Genomic DNA, 21,126 nt, shown 5'->3' with positions numbered 1-21,126 from the left:
TTTTTTGCATGGGAATTTATTTTACATTGTAGGCTATAATTCCTAAGCATAATTCATTGAAGTATGTCCAATATTTAATGTTTAATAATAAACTTTAAATAAAAAACACAAAAAAACTTAGTGTATATTATAACTACAGTAGCTAATATAATTATATATTATGTAAAGATTTCTTTGTATTGACTCAGTACAGCTATTATGTATTGAATCCAATACAAAATTATTTAAATTTCCCTCCCTGCCTGCCTCCCGCACCGATGCATGCACCAACGTCACCAGGAAACCCCAAGGGATCGTCTTTGCACACACCGAGTGAAGACAGGAGTAAGAAGACATCTCCGGAGGAGCTGCGGGGACAAGGTAAGTGACCAGCGCGGGAAGGACCAGCGCCATTAAGGGATCTGCCGGATTAAAGGTAAGTGTCTTTTTTTTTTCCAGTTTACTTCCGCTGTACTACACTGCGTAATATGTTGGTGCTACATAAATCATGTTGATTATTATATATATTATGGCTCCAAAGACATGAAAGTGGCTCTGGAATGGTCCTACAAAAATCACAAAACTATCTTCTTTATACTAAATGAATACTTCTTCCTGGTGATCCCTAGGCACAGGGTAACATGGGGGGTCTGCCCTTTTAAATACATAATAAATACAGTAGTATTGTAGGGATCATGGTGCTCCATGACTATAAACACATTCAAAAGCATAACACTGAATTGGTGTTGAAAGCTTTGCCTCACCTGGGGGTCCCATGGATTGCATAATGTGAGATATAGAACATGGAATCATCCTGTGTACAAAAAGTCTTAAATCCTACTTAAACTCAGAATTTTCACTTTACATAAAAGGGTAGATAAGGATGCAGAACTGCCCCCTAATTCTTGATTGCAGAATGAATGAGTGCAGAGCCTCCTGGGATACTTACGTCACACATCCCAGAAGGCTCTTGGCTGCTTTTTCCCCAAAGGGGAAAGAAATTGCCGATCTCACAGTGCTTTTTTACCATCTACGTCACTCGATCCTGTGCCGGGTGATGTAGGAAGAAGAACCCAGAAGAACAGAAAGAAGATGGCATGACGGATGTCGGGACGATGCTGGACCTGATAGAAGAAACCTCCGGAGGGATCGTATTTTTTTATTTTGGGTTTCCTTCCTCTTTAAAGCAAATCAACACATTGGTTTAGAATCCCTCACCCAGTATATTTACATGTATTTATGGTCATTTTCAGTATGGTAAAACATAAGTGTATTCATATGTGCATTAACATGTTTATATTCAAAATTAAGTGTTAAATTAGTTAATAGATATATAAAAATTTTGTTATTAGGCATTATCATTATGTTAGTATTGAAATACCTGTCTGTTTTTTTTCTTTTGTCATTTAATCTTGTTTTGTATCTTTTATTATCCCAGACTAGGTAACATGGCTTCTGAAGATATCTCCCAGTTAGCAGATTCTCTGGCAAGGACTAAGGTAGGAGGAGGAGAGCTAAGTTTTAAAGGCAGAACTCTAAAGCTTAACACAGCTGAAGATGGTAAGTTTTAGTGGATAAACCATTTTTGTAACTAAAATGTATAACATATATTGTTATAACTCTACTCTTTCCTCTATGCTAACTTGCGTTTAGCTTCCCTTTGTAATAGGAATAAAATTAATAACAAAAAGTATGCTAAAAACATAGTATAGCTTTTAACTTTGTCTAATGATTCCCTTATTGCTATTCAGGTTAGGGTGTCCATATCAGCTGCTCCTGCCTTTTTTTTTTTTTTTTTACACCCATCCCACCCTTTATAGGTCTTGCAATGCATCTTGGTGACAAATGAGAACACATTTTGGAGGGTTTTTTTTTCATTTTTAAACCTGCTAATTGTAAATTTCATTGTAATGCCTGTCACAAAGCCAGAAATGCACAGTTAAGATTGTACTTATTTTTATTTACTTTATTATACTTACTTTTTTTTCTTTAATTTTAGCTGAAGAAGTGATACAGGAAATAAATGAGTATGAGGGGCTGCAGGCATTGCGTCTGGAAGGCAACACTGTGGGTGTGGAAGCAGCTAAAGCCATTGCTAAGTCTTTGGAAAATAAGCATGGTCTCAAGGTATGTATGATAGCCATTTTAAGTAAAATGATGTAATACACATTATTACATTGATGGGTCTTAAATTTGTTGTTCTCTTGATGGACAAAAGCCTAACTGACTCAATGTTGACACTGGCCCTATTTCTTTTAATTAGGGTGATGTGTTAAATTTTGCAGTGACTTTATTTATCTAGTAATCAGCAGTAACTATAAAATACACTTCAATGGACCGTCCTCTATTGGTATAATCCCCACAAAATGATCTCAGGTAATACTGTTTTATTCGTTAAGACGTGTGGGGGTTTATCTTGTGGCCTGTAGGAGGACAGTGTAGACCTCCACCCAGTGTCTAACCTTCACTTTTATTCTAAAATATAAGGTTAAAGGATTACTCTTACCCAATTCTTTAGTTCAGAACCTTTTAAGGGTACTGTATCTTTTTTGACAGCTATGCTAAAACACAACCATGCCCTGCCTGATGTACTTTTATGAAGCCAATGCATATGATTGTCCAAGTTTTTGATAGTAAGCAGTATGTTTTCTCTCACAATATCAGCCTTTTACACTTTGGGAGTAGGGGACTTGGGTTTCCGCAATATACTCTTTTCCTAATGTTCTTTCGTTTGCTGAGAACAGCATGGATTACATCCATGTGTCCTCAAAGGGCTGTGCTCAGTATTTTTAAAGCCATCATTTCTAATCTTTAGAGACTTTTTATTCACTGGCTTTGTACCAATAGATTGGCGTAAGGCCAATGTGGTTCCTGCCTTCATAAAGGGAGCAAAGGTATTACCAAATAACTACAGACCGGTTAGTTTAACGTCCATAGTTGGAAAGGTCCTTAAAGAGTTTGATAAAGAACCACTTAGAGGAGTTTCTGCTAGAAAATAATATGTGATAGCATCGATTCAAGAAAGACCGAATTTGTCAAACAAATTTACTCTACTTATAATGAAGTAAGTAAAAAGGTAAACAGTGCAGTACCAGTTGATATAGTGTACTTGGACTTTGCAAAGACATTTGACACTCCCACAGACAGTTAATATGCAGGTTAGGGTCAATAGGTTTAGAAGAGTCAATCTGTAGATAGAAAACTGGCTTAAGGACCACATCCAGAGAGTAGTGATTATTGATTCATATTCGGAATGGTCCAAGGTTATTAGTGGCGTACCCTAGGGTTCAGTGTTGGGACCTTTACTTTATAAATGATATAGAGTTTGGGATTAAAAGTAGCATTTCTGTGTTTGCAGATGACCCCAAACTATGAAAAGTCCATACAGGATGTCTAATCTACAAGCAGACCTGGATGTACTGTTGGATTGGACAGCCAAGTGGCAAATGACACTTAACTTTGAGAAATGTAAAGTTATGCACTTGGGGGCTAACAGCATGCATGCTTTATATTGTCTAGGGGGGATACATTTTGGGGAGTCAAAATGGAAAAGGATCTGGGGGTTCTGGTAGATCATAGACTAAATAATAACATGCAAGGTGCAATATCTAAAGCTAGCAAAGTACTTTCTTGTTATTAAAAGAGCAATAGACTGCAGAGATGGAGACATAATTTTGCTCCTGTACAAAGCCTTGGTCAGACCACATCTGGAATATGCAGTCCAGTTTCGGGCACCAGTTCACAAAAAAGACATTATGGAATTGGACTGAGTGCAGGGAAAGGCAACTAAACTAATAAAAGCAATGGAGGAGCTCAGCTATGAAGGGGCTCTTTGCTTCTAGAGGAAAATAAGTTTAAGCTCCAGATAAGGAATGGATTCTTCACTGTAAGGTTCAATGAAAATGTAGAATTGGCTTCCATAGATTGCTTTAGGAAAAAGCTGTATGTTTTTCTAGAAGCGCAGAATATATCTGGGGTTAAAGTTTTGAAGCAAATAACAGAGACTGTTGATCCATGGAACATTTGGTTGCCTCATGGAATCAATAAGGAATTATAGGGGTTTTTTTTTGCCTTACTCTGGACCAACAATGCCCATAGGATTTTATATCTGAGATATGTTTATTCCCCTGGTGGTTGAACTAATGGACTTGGTTTGTTTTTTTTAGCGTTGTCACTGGAGTGATATGTTTACTGGAAGGCTAAGATCTGAAATACCTCCTGCATTAGTAAGTATGATGCTGTGTGCCAATTTTACTTTCAATAAGTTTTAACAAGTCATATAGTCATAGTATAGATCGGCCTTTCTCAAGCACAGGAAACATAAGTATTTTCAAGTTTGGGGAACCCCAGCTATAACCATTTAACTGGAAGTCGGTGAGATACATGGCCACTTACATTAGTGGTGAGCTGAACGCTTGACAGTGACACATACACACTCTCCAAGGGGTGTATTCGTAATTAACTCCCCTGTCACTTCAGTCTAAATTCGCCCATAATTTTTCCTTTATACATACAGCATTTCCTATTGTGACAGCTGTGAACTTTGACAATTGCGCACTATTTAGAATGAGTCATTGTTTTAATGGTAACAGAAACAAATATCTCAGCAAATTTTCAGACGAATTGGTTGTTTAATGCAGGCACCACACAGTAATCTAAAATCCATAGTTTCCAATAGATCAAGTTCACACTAACATTCTATATTGGTGTGTGCTCTGTAAAAATGGCCTTTTAGCGTGGAAAGGGGAAAAAAATACAGATGTTTTGATTTCAGCTTTAACCCAAAAAAACAAGCATTTCTTCAATTTGATAAAACAAAATGCAATTCATATTTAACTGAATTTTTTTTGTGCAACAGTATCTAACATTTACGCTAGTACCCTCCTGGGTGGTAATTTTGGTATCCGCTGGGGTCACTCGTCATCCTTCATGTCTTCTTACTCTGGTCGGCGTCCTCTGCCCCGGATGAGTCACCAAGGAGTTCCCAAGTGACGTTGGTGCGTTCTGTTCGGGGCGGGAAATTCAAATCTATTTGTATTGCATTCAATACAAAATTTTAATATATTGAATGCAATACAGTGGATTAATGTGTAAATGCAGTACATTGTCTTTCATGAACATTTATTTTACAGTATAATATAATAGTATTAGTATTTTTTATTTTGTTTAAAAAAAAAATTAAAAAATCAAAACAAAAAAAAATGTATTTAATGTATTATTTTGACATGATTTTGTGTTTCACACTTTATTATGCTCATACTAGTGTACTCTAAAATAAATTTTCATGAAAAACAATGTACCGCTTTTATACATAAAACCGGACAGAAATGAACTGCCCAGGAGGTCAATATATATCACTGCAAATGTACACATTTGGTGTCCGTGTTAAATTTTGAATTTTTGTCCGTGACTTTTTCCCAGCCATCTTCGGGGACCCCTGCAGTCACTGATTGCAAAATTGAGAACTGTAACCCATGTAATGTTTTGCCTGCTGGTTGTGTAAAGGGGTAAAGTATTCTAATTTATTTTTAGCAGGGGCATCTTGCCAGTAAAGTTAAATCACATATTTAGGTGTCTGTATTGGTAAAGACCTTTTGAATCTGTAAAATTTTAATTTTTTGCCCTTATTGAGGGATTTTAAGAGGGATTTTTCTTTTTCTTGTTTAAAATGGTATAAGTGTTTCTCCCCCCCCCCCCCCCCTTTTTTGTGTCATGTTACCCTACTGGTTTTGCTTGTTTACTTGTCTCTGTATATTTGAAAAATTTAATAAAAACATTTTGGGGGAAAAAAAAAAAAACTGTTCAGGTTTGGACGGTGTAACGCTATTAAAATGACCCTTCTACCAAAATTACTCTATTTGCTACAAACCCTCCCAATTAAACTCCCATCTGTGTTTTTTAGAAACCTAAAGCCAATATTTACATAATTCATACGGACACTGAAACCACCTAGATTGTCTTTTAATATATTACACTTAGCTAAGAGACATGGTGGTGTTGGTGCACCGAATCAATCGCTCCACTATGCTGCGGTCCACCCAGGTTGAATTGTTGAATGGTTTAGACACACAGAACGGAAACGGTGGATTAAAATAGAACAGGCTATGATTGACATTTCATTAACTCCATTCCGATGGAAACAGTTCATTTTACCGACACAAGTTTGCGAACATCCCACAGTGGCAGCGATATTGTGTACTCCAAAAAGTATTGTGTGTTACCAAGATATCACCTACTTTGTCTCCATTGTATCCAATACTTGGTAACACTAACTTTCAACCAGGTCTAGATGATCCAAACCTCCAAAGTCTACCATGTTTCCCCGATAATAGGACAGGGTCCCATATTAATTTTACCTCTAAAAATTGCTTATTTTCAGGAGATGACTTGTTTTTCTCATGTACAAAAATCTATATTCATGTACAAAAATGATACAAGTGGCAACAAAAACGATGACCGTTACCAGAGGCCTAACTACCGTAGAAATTGCTGAGCCCATAAGCAAAACTTTTGATTGCCCCCCCCCAGAAAAAAATTGTGGCCCCACACAATATTGTATCCCTGTAACGGCCCCCACATATTAATGTGTGTAGGGAATGCATTCTGCACATATTATAGTGCCCTAACATACCGTATATAGTGCCCTCACACAATGCAGAACATGCCCACATATGTGACCACACACACACGCATACATACATACATACATAACGGCATTTGGTTAAAAAAAAAAAGTCGCCACTACTGATACCGCACTCTGATCCCGCTGTGTGCGCCCGGACTGCTTCCATCCTCCTCTCTTGGTATCCCTTTGCCGTCGGCGGGTACCATGTGACCGCACTCTTCGAAGAAGCTTGCACAACGAGGCTGCCAATAGGGCTTAATTTCAGGGTAGGGCTTGCATTTCTTCCTTGCATGATTAGCATACTAGGGTTTAGGTTAGGGGTAGGTCTAATTTTCAGGGAAACACGGTAGCAGAAAAGGGTGCACAACAGAGTCTGCCAACTCTGGTAGAGATGTATGCGTACTCTCTTTAAGAATGAAGGGTTCTGGAGAATAAGCCAACTTGACCATTTCCAACATACCTTACCAAAATTGGACCAATAAAGAAATTGTTCTCAGATTTTAAAGCATTATGTACGGAACAGGGACCACTCTGACATAATGTATATTTTCTTTTGCACTGAAGGAATAAAACTCAAATTTAAATAAAAGTGATATTCCTTTTCTTTAAGGGTTTTTAACCCCCCCCCCCCCCCCCAAAAAAAAAAAAAAAAAAAGTAGGGTACCAATAAGATCTAATCAAACTATAGTAGCTATGAGCTTGCATTTACTATTTTTAGCTGTGTCTGGGAGTTAAAATGATCTGGCCAGTAAAGAACATTTATTCTTCCTTCCCTGGTCCATCATTATTTTTTTTGTAAATCCTTGGATGGTAGTACATAAAAAAATTGTTGTGTTAAGGATTGTAAAAAAAAACAGAAATGGTAACATTTGTAAAAGTTTTTCGCCTTTGGTGTACAATGACCACCTCTTCAGAAAAATAAAGCTTGGAGATTTCTATTAATAATCATAATTTAATACAGTTTGAATATTTACATATGTGTGTTTGTTTTAGATTTCACTGGGTGAAGCCTTGATGACAGCAGGAGCTCAGCTAACAGAGCTTGATCTGAGCGATAATGCTTTTGGGCCAGATGGGGTACGAGGATTTGAAGCGCTTCTTAAAAGTGCCACTTGTTTTACGCTGGAAGAATTGAAGCTTAACAACTGTGGCATGGGTGTTGGTGGAGGGAAGGTAATTAAATATTATGTTTTATCGCTTTTGTTAGCAGTGTCTGTCATATTATGCACATGATACTCCTATTTCCTGGATTAGCTTTTAATTTCAGTTACATGTTGTACAATGAAGAAACATTATCACCTCTAAATTATCACCACTAAAAGTTGTCTCAGGAAAAAGTAAGGGATTTATAAAAGCAGAAATAATTTCCTGGCTTTATTGTATGCAACTTATCCTGTGAATGCTGCCATAGATTTACTTCCTTTAGTGGTTCATAAAAAAAAAAAAAAAAAAAAAACTTAGTTCATTCTGTTTTCTCCTCTTTTACTATCCTTTGTTGCAGCGCAAATTAGCAAATCTCCCTGCACATTCCCTTAAACCTAGGCACCTACTTTCCAGCCCATCTGACAGATGGACATCTAAAAAGTTGGGTTACTCTACCCTCTCTCTAAAGGAAAACACTTGCCTTATGATAAATTGACAAGTCCTAATGGACCGCAGGGTGTCTACCAGATTCCTTTCCTCCATCCCCTTTTCCACCACAGAAGTCTTTTGTTTTTGCGGTGAACTCTACTATAATTTGATCATATTGGTTTTCACTACTCCAGTTTCTCCAGCCATTGAGATCTCATTTTCAGGGTGGATGACTGAAGAAAGTCTGCTGGACTCCGATGCTGCAGAGGATACAGGCATGACTGATTATACCAATTCTGGAGTATCTTCATTTCATCTGATTTGGACATTTTAAGTTATTGACTATCAAGACAGAATAGCTTGTAAAAGTTCAGGAAGAGTTTTTATTTACAAAGTCCCCACGTTATGATAAATGTTTGTTTACATAATAGAATGTTATATCATAAAAAAATGCCATCTTTGGCTTTATTTTATTTATTTTTTGAACTTAAATGATGACCTTGATGTTTTGATTAGTTTATCAAGAAGGCCAGGTAACAAACATAAGTTACCTATTTCAGAAGCATCGATATCACGTTATCAGTTATATCTACCGGAGTGATAAGGCATTCTGGGACCACTCAGAAACTAATATATTTGCACATTTAAAATATATTCAAAATGTTGTTAAAATTTTTTAACTGTATATATGTTTTCAAAAATTTCCAAACTTCCTGAGTGCTTGTCTATAAAGACTCGCTGACTATCTGAACACCGAAACAGCCCTTATTTAGGTGGTCAATGACCTCTTCAGAGCTAAGTTGCATGGCATCTATAATCTCCTCCTTCTCTCAGATTTTTTTTTTTCTCTAGTATCACTGTACCACCCCCTTCTAATCCAAATTATGAACCCTATTGATATCAGTGATACTGCTCTCTCTTGGTTTGCTTCTTATCTTTCTAACCACTCCTTTCCATTTCCTTTCAAGTTTTTTAATGGTAATTTTTCCTATGCTACTCTCCTCCCTGTTGGTGTCCCGATAGGTTCAGCCCATGGACCGGTTCTGTTTTCTCTGTACACCTCCTCACTTGGTAGTCTTATATGCTCCTTTGTTTTAAGGTACCATGTATATCTGTATGCAGATAACACTCAAATGCGTTTGTCCCTCTCAGTCCTTGATAAGGATTCATGCTGTCCGTTGGACATCCTATTATGGATGGCTAACAGATTTCTGAAACTCAGAAAGTACGGTTAGCACTCTGGCCTTTGCAGCGCTGGGTCCCAGGTTCGAATCTCATCCAGGACACTCCTCCCACATCCCAAAAGCATGCAGTTAGGTTAATTGGCCTTAAAAGTGACCTTAGACTGTGGTAATGATGTATTACCACAAATACCTCCAATGGTCGACTAATGACTTCCTCATCACACGCACGGCTCCAAGGCTTTTATAGGGCTGTCCCACCTCTCTGTAATGGTCACCTTCACCCTGTTCGGCTTGCTCCTACTTGCACATTTAAAAAACTTAAGCGTTTTTTTTTCTTTCTTTCTTTTAGATTCTGGCTGCTGCTCTAATGGAGTGTCATAGAAGGTCAAGTTCCCTTGGCAAACCATTGGCTTTAAAAGTGTTTGTTGCTGGAAGAAACCGTTTAGAAAATGATGGGGCCACTGCCTTAGCAGATGCATTTCGGGTATGCTGCATTTTTGAGAATACATTGTTTACTAGTTTTTTTGTTTGTGATGTAACTCTCTCAGATCGATGTAGCTTGGACAGAGGTAAATGTGAATCTTTAGTAGGGGGTCAGTTGCAGATCAAATGCTGCAACTGTCAATAATTCTGAGCGATCTCTTTAAGGTTTTTTAAATGCAGGTGGAATGCAGGTTTCAAATCACTTTTTTTTTTTTTTCCTTTTTTTTTTTTTTAAATGTAATCTTCATTTGATTATGTTTGCAGGTAATTGGAACCTTGGAGGAAGTACATATGCCTCAAAATGGCATAAATCACCCTGGGATCACGGCACTGGCTGAATCTTTTAAGTCCAACCCATTACTAAAAGTCATCAACCTTAATGATAATACATTCACAGACAAAGGAGGCATTGCTATGGCTGAGGTAGATTTTTTTTTTTTTTTTTCCCTATAACAAGGGTGACCAAACTGCAGGCCATATCTGGCCCTGTCATTCACTCTCCGCTGCTTGTCTTGTGGGGGATGGGGCGTGTGGATCTTTTTTTTTTTTTTTTTTTTCCTCTGTGAGATTGCTGCCAGGAGAGAGAGCTTCCTGAGCATGCTCAGTGTTAGCTCTGAGAGTGAGCGTGTACTAATCATGACATGAATCAGCTATGTCTGCTCCCCGCCCACCTTGTACTGATTGATTATCCTAGCAGCATGAGAGCTGTATCTAAAGCCCCGTACACACACCAGATTTTTATCGCCCGATAATCGGCATCGGCCAGATATCGAGCGAAAATCTGCCGTGTGTACAGTCGGTGTCGTCCATCGTCCGAACGACCGTCCTGGCGGATCCACGGACGATGGACGACGACCGATTCTAATGCAAGGGAAGGGGAGAGCGCGCAGCAGGGTGCCGCTCCGTCGCTCTCCCCCTCCCCTCTCCATAGAGCATGAACGGTGCTGTATGTACAGCACCGTTCATGCATCGTGCAGTCCTTTGTCGTTGGAAAGGATCGTGAAAGATCCTGTCCAACGACAAAAATTGCAGGTGTGTACGCAGCTTTAGTCCATGCAGTTATCATTATCCCCAATGTATAAACCTTCATGTCCCATGCCAGTCCAGCTTCTGTATCCCCTAGCCCTGCTTCCCACACGCTGAGAGCGCAGATGCTGGGCAGGCATTTCCAGGCTTTGCAGATGCTGTTTGGGCATCACTAGGGAAAGCAGATGCCAGGCATGACCGGAGGATGCCGTGGGCACATGGGGACCAGGTAAGCTTTAAAACTCCCCTGCAATTCTTCACCGAGTTTGGCTTGGGGTTACCACTTTTGGTACTGAAAATTAACCCCGAGCCACATTCCAGAATACTGCCAGGGAGGTTAAGGGGGGGCCGTTTTAAGACCAGGGTCCCCAAAATGAGTTTGCATGTTAGGGAACCCTGGCGGCCACTTCCATGGCAACAAGTGTTCAGGTACTTCCAATTTGTTCTGTGCTGTGATTACAAGTATTTATTTGCTCATAAAACTATCACTCGCTACCATCTGGAGTCAAATCTGCGGTGTGGGACTAAGCAGCTGGCGGGATACCTGTTACCAGGTACCTATACCTGCCTTACCGTGTTGTCTTGTCACACATTGCTGGCCACTTACCTTGTGTAAACCCCCAAAGATAAAAGTGGGGAACTCTTGTTCCTCACCCACATCCACTAAAATCACTCCTACCATACCATGGTGCCCTGACACTTAGAAATGTCTGCTTATGTTCTTTGAGCCCCAATTTCTTTTGAAAGGGAAACTAAGAATAATACAATGTAGGTGCAAGTGGGGTATTCTTGTGGCCAACTCCTCCTAAAATTCTATTGCTGTGACTCAGTCACAAGATAAGAAAAACTGTACCTATCATACTGTTTCACTGTCAGACATATCTGGCCACTTAGTTTCTGTGAACCCTAATTTCTCAGGAACAGGGAGATGCAAGGACCTGAAAATTTAGTAAGAACATGTTCCCCTTGGCTATTTGTCTCATGAATTGCATTTCTCTAGAAGTATCCATTGCAGAGATTTGGGGGTACAAAGGTTACTGGCCCCCTAAAACTGACGGCGCATTGTATGGTGTAGTTTCTGCTCTATGGTACAGGAATGGTGAGCGGGGAGCAAATATAGCTTTAGTTTTGTATCTTTCATTAATAAAATGAGCATCAAATTGAGTGCAGAAATTTTTAATTTGTCATTTTTTATTTGGTGCATGTATGATAAGAAATTTTTCAATTTAATTTCATTTTAAATAAAACTATTCTAGATTTAAACAAACATCTTTAATGTTTGTTTGCATTGTTTGCAAGTTTTATCTCGGTGTCAGCAGCGGCCCACAGATGAAAAAAGGTTCGGCAACACTGCCCTATAAAGTTTCAATATTCATTTGTATAATCTGTGTTTGGGTTTTTATAGGCTTTAAATACACTAAGGCAAGTGGAGCATATCAATTTTGGTGACTGTCTGGTTCGTTCTAAAGGAGCATTAGCCATTGCATCTGCCCTAAAAGAAGGGCTACACAAGTTAAAGGTAGGTTGTTTACAACAGTTGCTTGTTTTTTTAGGTAGTTTAGGTAAAATGTGGACATTTTACAAGTAACAGTAACATTCAGGTGCAGATACTGGATGGCTTCTTGTTAAAGTATATTTTTGTCAGATTATATGTACACATTCACAGAACCCACTCAAGATTCATTTCATGCCTCGCTGTACCAGCTTATCTTTTAATAATTAGAAGCAGTATTGTTTTGCTTTTTTTTTTTCTTTTTTTCTTTTTTTTTTTTTTAAGGACATTTTCAGTTATTTCCCAATATCTCTAAAATTTTTCCAATTTCTTTGGGTTTTTTGTGCTATTATCACACCACACTTTTAAAGATATTATTTATTGCATTTTAATATAATTGTTTTACTTATTTAAATGTACAGAATGGGCAACATGTTACACATATATCAACTGAGCTTGATGTCTTATCCCCTGACTTCCCATATTAGTTTACAGGTTGCTTGTTACAGTTAGACATGTGGGGGGTGGAGTTTCATCTCCCTTACAGCTCAAATTTTAGTGCAGGTTATTTTAGTTGAGCAAGCTCTTCTAACAAAAACGATTGTATTTTTTCAGCATGTTGTCATTTAAAATAGTAGGCTTCTTTAGGTCTGGAGTTAAAGAATATTTCAACATTATTTTTTTATAGTATTTATTATAGTATATTTAACAGTGTCCAGGGATATGAGCTTAGGTGTAGTTCTGAAATGGTGACTAGATGACTTTTGTTGTGAATCATAAGGTTGGGATTAGCAATTAGCAGATAATTTGCAAGTAAGGTTTGATTTTAGGACAAATCCATAGAGCATAGAAAACTGTAGCCATGTTGGCATTACCCTTATTAGCACTGGGCTGATGTTTTATCCAACCTTGTACAATTAGGATAAAGACTTAAAATGTATAAAAAAGTTCTCAAAAGCTTCTATCGCTTCTATTTTGTCTGCTAAATATAGCATTCAAGGGTTTTGTTAGAATTGTTTAATGAGTGCATAAAATACCTGATGATTTTGGCAGAACCCTTATGAAGTTCTTTAAGTTCTCTGTATTTGCACAAGGAAGGGTTATGGGAATGAGGAGAGTCAGTTTTGCTTTTTAATCCTTTAGAAATGAAGTTGGCAGAGCTAATGTATTGTGCTTAGGAATTCAGAGCTGTGTTACTTGGAGAGGAAGGTTGGAATATACTGTTTATGTGGACATCAAGGGTCTTTCTGTACTTGCAGTGTACATAAATAGATAAAACTTGGGAAAATGTGTATTTATTACAGAGATGTACTGTTGTCCAAAATTTGTAAAATGTAAATGTGTAAAAAAAAAAAAAAGTTTCCCACATTAGTGAAGTTACTTTCATTATGTGTTTTGACATTTTTTTTTTCCTATGTTAGGAACTGAACCTCTCCTTCTGTGAGATTAAGCGTGATGCAGCACTTAAATTGGCAGAATCTGTTGAAGAAAAATCTGAGTTGGAAAGATTAGATTTAAACGGTACTTAATTGTTGTCTCTTAAATTTATACTTCCATGTTTTAAAGCAGATATCAGATAATAGTTTTATGTTTGTGTCACAGGAAACAATTTTGGAGAGGAAGGTTGTGAACTTATTCAGGAAATTCTGGATGGCTTTAACATGGCCAATGTCTTGGGATCTCTAAGGTAGGGAGATTGGAACCTATAAACAGTCGAGTAGTTTATTTATGGGCAAAAGCATTTATGGGGAAAAAATTCAAATGGTTAAGTATTTATGGCATAAGCAACTCTGATGTCTCCTCATAGTTTTCTTTTTCTTTGGTGTGAGTACTGTCTTTATTTACTTAACTCTCTCTAAGAGTGGGTAAGTGATGTACATCTGTAATCCATTCCCTGCTTACGTGGTCTTGACCTGCATACATGCGTTAGATCATTGACTTTCTAAAAAGTGAGGAAAGTATAATGATTATTTAAACACAAAAAAATTTGTAAGTTATCAATGACTGCTTTCACAATTTTTTGTATTTTCAGTTATCCTTCTTTAAATGTTGTATTTTTTTTTTTACATATATATTATATAATGAAAATAGTGATGATGAGCTGGATGAGGATGAGGATGACGGTGATGATGACGATGAAGATGATGAAGCTGATAATGATGACGAAGCTGATGATGATGATGAGGAGGATGAAGATGAGGAAGATGAGCAGAAAACTGAGCCATCAAAGAAAATTCCTCAGCCTGTAATTATACATAGGTTGAAAAAGGCAGAAGTCCATAAAGTTCAACCACTAGGGAAATAAACATAACTCAGATAATAAACCCTATGGACATAGTTGATCCAGAGGAAGTCAAAAATAAAAATAAAATCCCTGTTACAATTTCATCCAACAGGAGGAAAAAATCCTGATTCCCTGAGGCAGTCGGATGTTCTCTGGATCAACAGTCTCTGTTGACTTTACTTTAAAGCTGTAATATCTGGTTATATTCTTTCCTTTAGAAAAGCATCCAGCTTTTTCTGAAAGCAATCCATAGTAGTTGCTATAACTACTTCCTGAGGGAGGCTTTTCCACATTTTCACAGACCTTACAGTGAAGAATCCCTTCCTTATCCAGAGAGCAAACTTCCTTTCCTCCAGACACAAAGAGCGCCCCCCCTATGCTTTGTAAAGACCCTAAAGTGAAAAGATGGGAGGCGTTCTCTATTTGTACCATTTATATATTTATGCAGGTCGATCATATCCCCCCATTCTCAGGGGAGAATAGATTCAGCTCACCTAATCTCGCCTCTCAAAACTGAGCTCCTCCATTCCATTATTAGTTTAGTTGCCCTTTCTTTGCACTCTCCAATTCCACAATATTTTTTGTGCCCAAAACTGGACTGCATATTCCAGATTTGGTCTGACCAGTGCTTTGTACGGGGGCAGAATTATGTCTCCATCTCTGCAGTCTTTTCCTCTTTTAATACAAGAAAGTACTTTGCTAACTTTAGATATTGCAGCTTTGCATTGCATGGACTTATTAGTCTACCGGATCCTTACTCTCCCAAATGTATTCCCACTAAACGGTATGAACATGCATGTTGTTAGCCTCCAAGTGCATATCTTTACAAATATTTCAATAATAAATATAATTTGCCACTTGGCTGCCCAATCAAACAATAAATAGAAGTCAGTTTGTAGATTAAAGACATCCTGTATGGATCTTATTCCATTGCAGTGTTTGGTGTCATCTGCAAACACAGAAATGGAACTTTTAATGGCTTTAAAATACCCTATGGAATATGTTATGTTAAAAAAACTTCCACATCATAAACGGTTTCTGAAATCTGAAGTGTATTTTTAAGTGATTTTTCAAACAGTTGTATTTTTTTTATCTAGACACTTCAAATGGGCAGTATTATATTGACAGAATATTTTATTAGTTCCAGTGTGACCAAAACTGCACCTGACCTTTTTGTGGCAGCTTGTTGCCATGTGTTGTAGCATGTTGCAGCCCAGGTACATTGCCTTGGTGTGTTAGGTGTGTGTGTGTTTTTTTTTTAAAGGGATGGCATTGCAACACTGACATGTGCATAGTGCAGTAGATATGTTCTAGCCCATACATACATACATACATACATACATACATGTACTAATTTGTTTTCTACGTAGTTTTATTATGTAACTAAAGCAGACTGCAACCTGGTTTTGTATTTCAATATGTTTATTGAATTTTAAGTTTTACAAAAAAGAAATTTATAACAAAAAAAAAAAAACACAAAGAAGAAAAACAAAGTAAAATAATTCTATGAGACAGAACACATTATATATTTGCATACATTTAAAACTTTTTTCACCACAGCCAATGTTCAAACCCCGTCATTTGCCTTATCCATGTATACAAGAAACGAAAAACACATTATAATCAGCTGAATGTATACCATACCATCCTAAAAAAAAAAACGCCAGCAAAAAACAAAGCATTATTAAACTAAGTTTGAACATTGAGTGTACAGATCACATGTGCCAGATATACAATAAATATTAACAACAAACATAAACACTAAAAACCACAAGGAGAGGGGAGAGGAAAGGTAGAGGAAGTAGAAAAAACTTCCACTATCCAAGGTTCCCAAATTTTGACAAATTTGTCCAAGGAACTCTTTAGGGTATGGGTCAGTTTATCATTAACCATAATCCAAATCAGTTTTGTCTGCAACCTGGTTTTGGATTTTCCAGATAATGCAGATATATGCAGGCATCTCTGGTTCCAGTCTTTAGTATTAGTCTCATGTTTAAACATAGTACAAGTGTAACTTTACTGCATATGTAATAACATAAATATTTTTACTTGTTAAGGAATCTACACCTACTGCAGCCCCTCTTCCACCTGTTGATGCATCAACTTTCCTCAACTTTCCTTCCCCTGAAAAACTTCTGCGGATGGGTCCTAAACGTTCAACAATAGCAGCTCAGGTATTCATATGTTGTGTATTTAATTCAAGGTTATGAATGTTCTACAATTATTAAAAATTAAACACAACTGCCAGTTTTATTATATCGCATTGAAAAAATAGGTCTAATAGCTGAAATACTTTTTGGATTATATTTAGACTTTTGAAATGTTTACATATTCTCAATATTAAAACAATTTTAAACAAAGCTAATGGACGTGGTCTAGCTCCGCTTTGTCGCACAAGTGAAGAATCAGAGCAGCGTCTGGATTCCTTACCTCCGCCTGCATCCAGTGATGCCAGGAGGAGCCCGCCTCTCCAGGGGGGTCATCTGCTTAGCTCTCCACTCCGGTTAAGGAGGGCCATTCAGGACATGCTACACAATGCCCTGGATGCCACCTCACGGCAGGTGAAGGAGCACTTCTTCAAAGAATTTAGGGAGTTGGCCTACTGTACTTCACAGCTTGAAGGTAGGATAGATGATGTTACTACTGTACTGGAGGGCCACAAGCAAGAAATTGATGCTTTAACGGCCCAAATCCTTTTAAACAAGGCATTATTTACCTGTTGTTACAGACATCTTAACATTTAAAACAAAGGCAGTAAAATCTCTACTCAACTTCATTTTTGTGATCCTTAAAGCAGACCTAAGCAGAGCTTGGAGTTTGGCTCTGTACAGTGTCACAGCACAAACAGAAAGCCGTTGGGGATAATGTAACTCCTGTGCAGGAGTAACATCATCCAGTCAGCGAGGGCTGTGAAGATGAGGGGTGCCCATCCCTGCAGCAATAACCGGTCCTGTACAAGGTAAGTATGTGCCATCTGCTGTAAATACTTGTTGATTATGGCTAATTAGGGCTGATTAAGGATAATGTTTTCCTAATTTTACAACTGTACACAATTTTGAGGCTAAACATAATCACGATCAATTTACTTTGTGTGTTTGTGACCAGCTTTAGTCAGCTTAAACTTTCCCTTTGTTCTTCATATTTTAGACTGATATTACAGATACTGAAAAGGTAGTACAGGCCTTCATCCAGATATCTTCTGTGTACCGAGATGAACAATCAGTAAAAATGGCAGTAGAAGAAACTGTTGGTAAGATGCTATTTTGCAAACTCCTATCTTTTGTCTTTGATATCCAATGTTTCACCTAGTTTACCTTTTCATTCTTTTCAGACTATTTGATGAAAAAAGCTTTTGGCAGTTCAGTTTTCCAGCCAGATACGTTCATTACCAGTTTACTTGTGCGCTTGGGTCTTCTTAAGGTACATTATACCTTCTCTGTTTTAAGAAATAAGAATTTGACAGACCATTGAAAAATTGATGTTTTAGTTGTATGTGAAGACTGGCATGATTTCATAGAAGCCGCAGCTGGTGGTTTGCGTTAGATTAAGGATTTTGCATTCAATAGTTAGATAAAATTGCATGTGTATGACCAGCACTAAAGCCCAAAAATGTGAGCTCTCCCTAATAGTCATGGTTTGGCACTCCATCATGGTTATACTGTATTAATCCCTAATAATAAATTTTAAATTGCAAGATTGCCTGCTGTGAGTAACATTAATAAAGATATGTTGGTGGTATGTGGATGTATAATTTTAGTCATGAAACTGCTCTCCTTGGTTTAGAAAAAAGAGCTTCCCACGTGGCCAGTAATAACTTTGTTACAGTAATAAAAGTGCCAGGTTTACTGTTAGTATTTTTGTGTCATGAAAAAGGCTCTCCATATCCAATGCAAAGAAGCCTGTTGCTATCCTTTTACACTTTTTTTTATTTTTATTTATGGACTGATATTTTAATTAATTATTCTAGTTCGAATTTCATATGTTTTATTACCCTTTAGGGATTGCAATACTGTTGAATCATTAGGAGCAAATGTAATTACAAATTGTATCCGTAGTGTCTGTACAAATTTGTCTTAACAGTTTATTATTGTTCATATTTGTGTAGAGTGAGGATAAGATTAAACCTGTTGTGCATTTGTATGGACCACTGCTGACTCTGAACCATGTTGTGCAACAAGACTATTTTCAAAAACCTCTTGGACCAGTATTGCTGGCTTTTATCTCAAAGTAAGTGTGCTCCACTGTACATACCTAAATGTGCATGTCTTGTTAAACATTTTAAATAAACATGAACTAAGAGAAGACTATTACAAATGCATTACTATAATATTTTAATATTCTTTTTTTTTTCTACAGACCCAATGTTGCGCTGGAATCTCAGCCTCTTGCTCGACACACCCTGCTACAAACACTTCATAATTTGTAACCTTCCCAGCTAGAATATTTTACTGCAAAGTTTGACAAACAAAGTAAGGCTATGAACTGACAGTTACTAGGAGCCTCCAAACCACTGGACAGTAAACTCCTTCTGCTCCTATTCACAGCCCTAGTGTTTTTGTTTATATTTATAAAGAGTTGGAGCGCTTTGATTGTTTCAGAACCCTATTACCTTTGTTTGGATCTTGGTTAAAAAAAAAACGACCAGTGCTGGGCAAACATTCAATGTGATACCTGAAACTTGTTCAACTTCTTTTTGTGAGGATTACCTTAAACGTTGTCTTACAAGAATTTAACTCTGATCTTCAGTAGCTTGTAGAAAAATGCTGTGGCTAATAATATGCATCGTTGGTGTGCATATTGGTAAATTTTATGGTAAAAATAATGCTTGATTTTGGTACAAGTTAGGATTAGGATAGTCTCTGAGCAATGTCTCCTTAAAGTTCAAGTCATACTGACGGCTATTTGTAAATATTTTTATTTCATTCATTCCACATGTTTGTCTTACCTCTGATAAACTAGAACATATGAGGTTTTTTTTTTTTTTTTTGCTTTATTTATAAGAAATGTGTCTAAAGCTTTGTGGGATGCTCTTTTATTAGGGTAATTCCAAATTAATAATAAATTAATTGTAAAGTTGTCTGACTAAAAAATGTAGTGTTTACCATGGCATTTTTGTGTAGACATCATTGCTGTGGGTATTTGGTTTTTCTTTCAGTGATATTTGTGAGTGCTTTCATATAGTATTGTAAAACAGTATAGGGTAAACCGCATCTGAAACTGATGACCTGAAATGTGTACCCCAAATCATTGTCTATTCTTTGTATTGTGTTGCCTTTATTTCTGACTGTTCTTTTACAGTGACAAAAATTTGGCCATTTTGTAGCCATTTTATTTGATTGATTAGAACCCTAGCAAATCTACATCTGTATCAATTAAATAAAACTTTATGGAAATCTGACTCCTTTAAAAACTGCAGTGCAAAAATCTGCTGTAGTCTGCTTCTGAAACATAACTTGTTGAGCATCTGTTTTATTAATATTGCTTTTGTAGAGTACAGATTACCTCTTTTGACTTTTTGAAACTCTAGTAGAGTTCTTCTTTATTATGTGCAAAAAAATGTATGTAAACGCTTAACAAATTTATTTGGTTTGGTAATAAGTCACAAAAAATGTTAACTGCCCATTTCCTGTACTGTCTGCACTCTTTTTCTATGGACAAGAAATGGTTTTGTAGTCTTGGAAGGAGATGAGAAGAAGTCTGTTATTTGCAGTCCGTCAGATCTGTAGTAGCTTGACAACGCTCAGGGTTTTAAAGTTTATGTCAAAGAGAACGGTGGGAGCACCCTATTTACACAGATGTAGTTAATGTAAATTTTTTTTTAACATTTTGTCTTTTTACATTTGTTTGTACTAACCTGATGTCAGTTACCTATATGCTTTTTAATAAGATTAGATACTGAAGTCCAGTTTAACTGATGCATACAATTGATGCTAAAGAACAACTTTTATGTATCAACTGCCTAGAATAGTTTTAACATAAAACTTTACATCTTGCAATGTCCTTCACTGTTTCCATCCTTGTATTTTGACAGGGAAATGGTTTCTACATATGCACTTCAGTAGTAATTCTGATTTAGTGATATTCTTTTTCTCATTGGCCATTTTTACATGACTGTGCATGGTAAGAAGCCCCTCTTACCCTCCAGACCTGTTTCACAGATAATATAATCCCCCAAAATGATCCTTATTCAAAGCTCAAATAACCAATGATACAGACACATCGTCTGAATTATGTTGACTTAGGTTTAAGATTTATTTCCACCCCTAAATTGTTAGAGAAATGAGGAGGCAGAAAAAAAGGGGTTTGTGGCTAAAGAGGCTTCATTGTATTTATGTATTCAATGATCCTTTTTACATACATAACTACAGACAGTACATAAGGTTGTCAATAGTCTGTGATAGACGCACAGAACGAAGATGAGTTCTGATGCTGTAGCGAGAGACCTGGCTGTGTGAGAGCTGTGGTGTAAGTTTACCCTGTA

The 21,126-nt window shown here is 37.1% G+C and overlaps 1 protein-coding gene across 1 annotated transcript in view; it reads left to right on the top strand.

Moving 5' to 3' along the window:
• The window catches only part of RANGAP1 (Ran GTPase activating protein 1), a gene marked incomplete at its 5' end in the record, with an annotated part of 21,278 nt that extends 633 nt beyond the window's left edge, over positions 1-20,645 (top strand). The window contains 15 exon segments of the mRNA XM_072421163.1: positions 1,418-1,539; positions 1,979-2,106; positions 4,146-4,205; positions 7,598-7,777; positions 9,710-9,844; positions 10,108-10,266; positions 12,275-12,388; positions 13,783-13,882; positions 13,964-14,048; positions 14,453-14,606; positions 16,703-16,819; positions 17,793-17,895; positions 17,977-18,065; positions 18,751-18,872; positions 19,002-20,645. Coding sequence (XP_072277264.1) covers positions 1,428-1,539; positions 1,979-2,106; positions 4,146-4,205; positions 7,598-7,777; positions 9,710-9,844; positions 10,108-10,266; positions 12,275-12,388; positions 13,783-13,882; positions 13,964-14,048; positions 14,453-14,606; positions 16,703-16,819; positions 17,793-17,895; positions 17,977-18,065; positions 18,751-18,872; positions 19,002-19,071 — 1,728 coding nt within the window. The 3' untranslated portion in view covers positions 19,072-20,645.
• Between the last annotated feature and the right edge of the window lie 481 nt (positions 20,646-21,126).

The sequence above is a fragment of the Pyxicephalus adspersus genome, chromosome 8, assembly GCF_032062135.1.
Source record: "Pyxicephalus adspersus chromosome 8, UCB_Pads_2.0, whole genome shotgun sequence".
Lineage (NCBI taxonomy): Eukaryota > Metazoa > Chordata > Amphibia > Anura > Pyxicephalidae > Pyxicephalus > Pyxicephalus adspersus.
The sequence above is the reverse complement of the archived record's forward strand: the minus strand, read 5'-3'. Positions and strand labels throughout refer to the sequence as shown.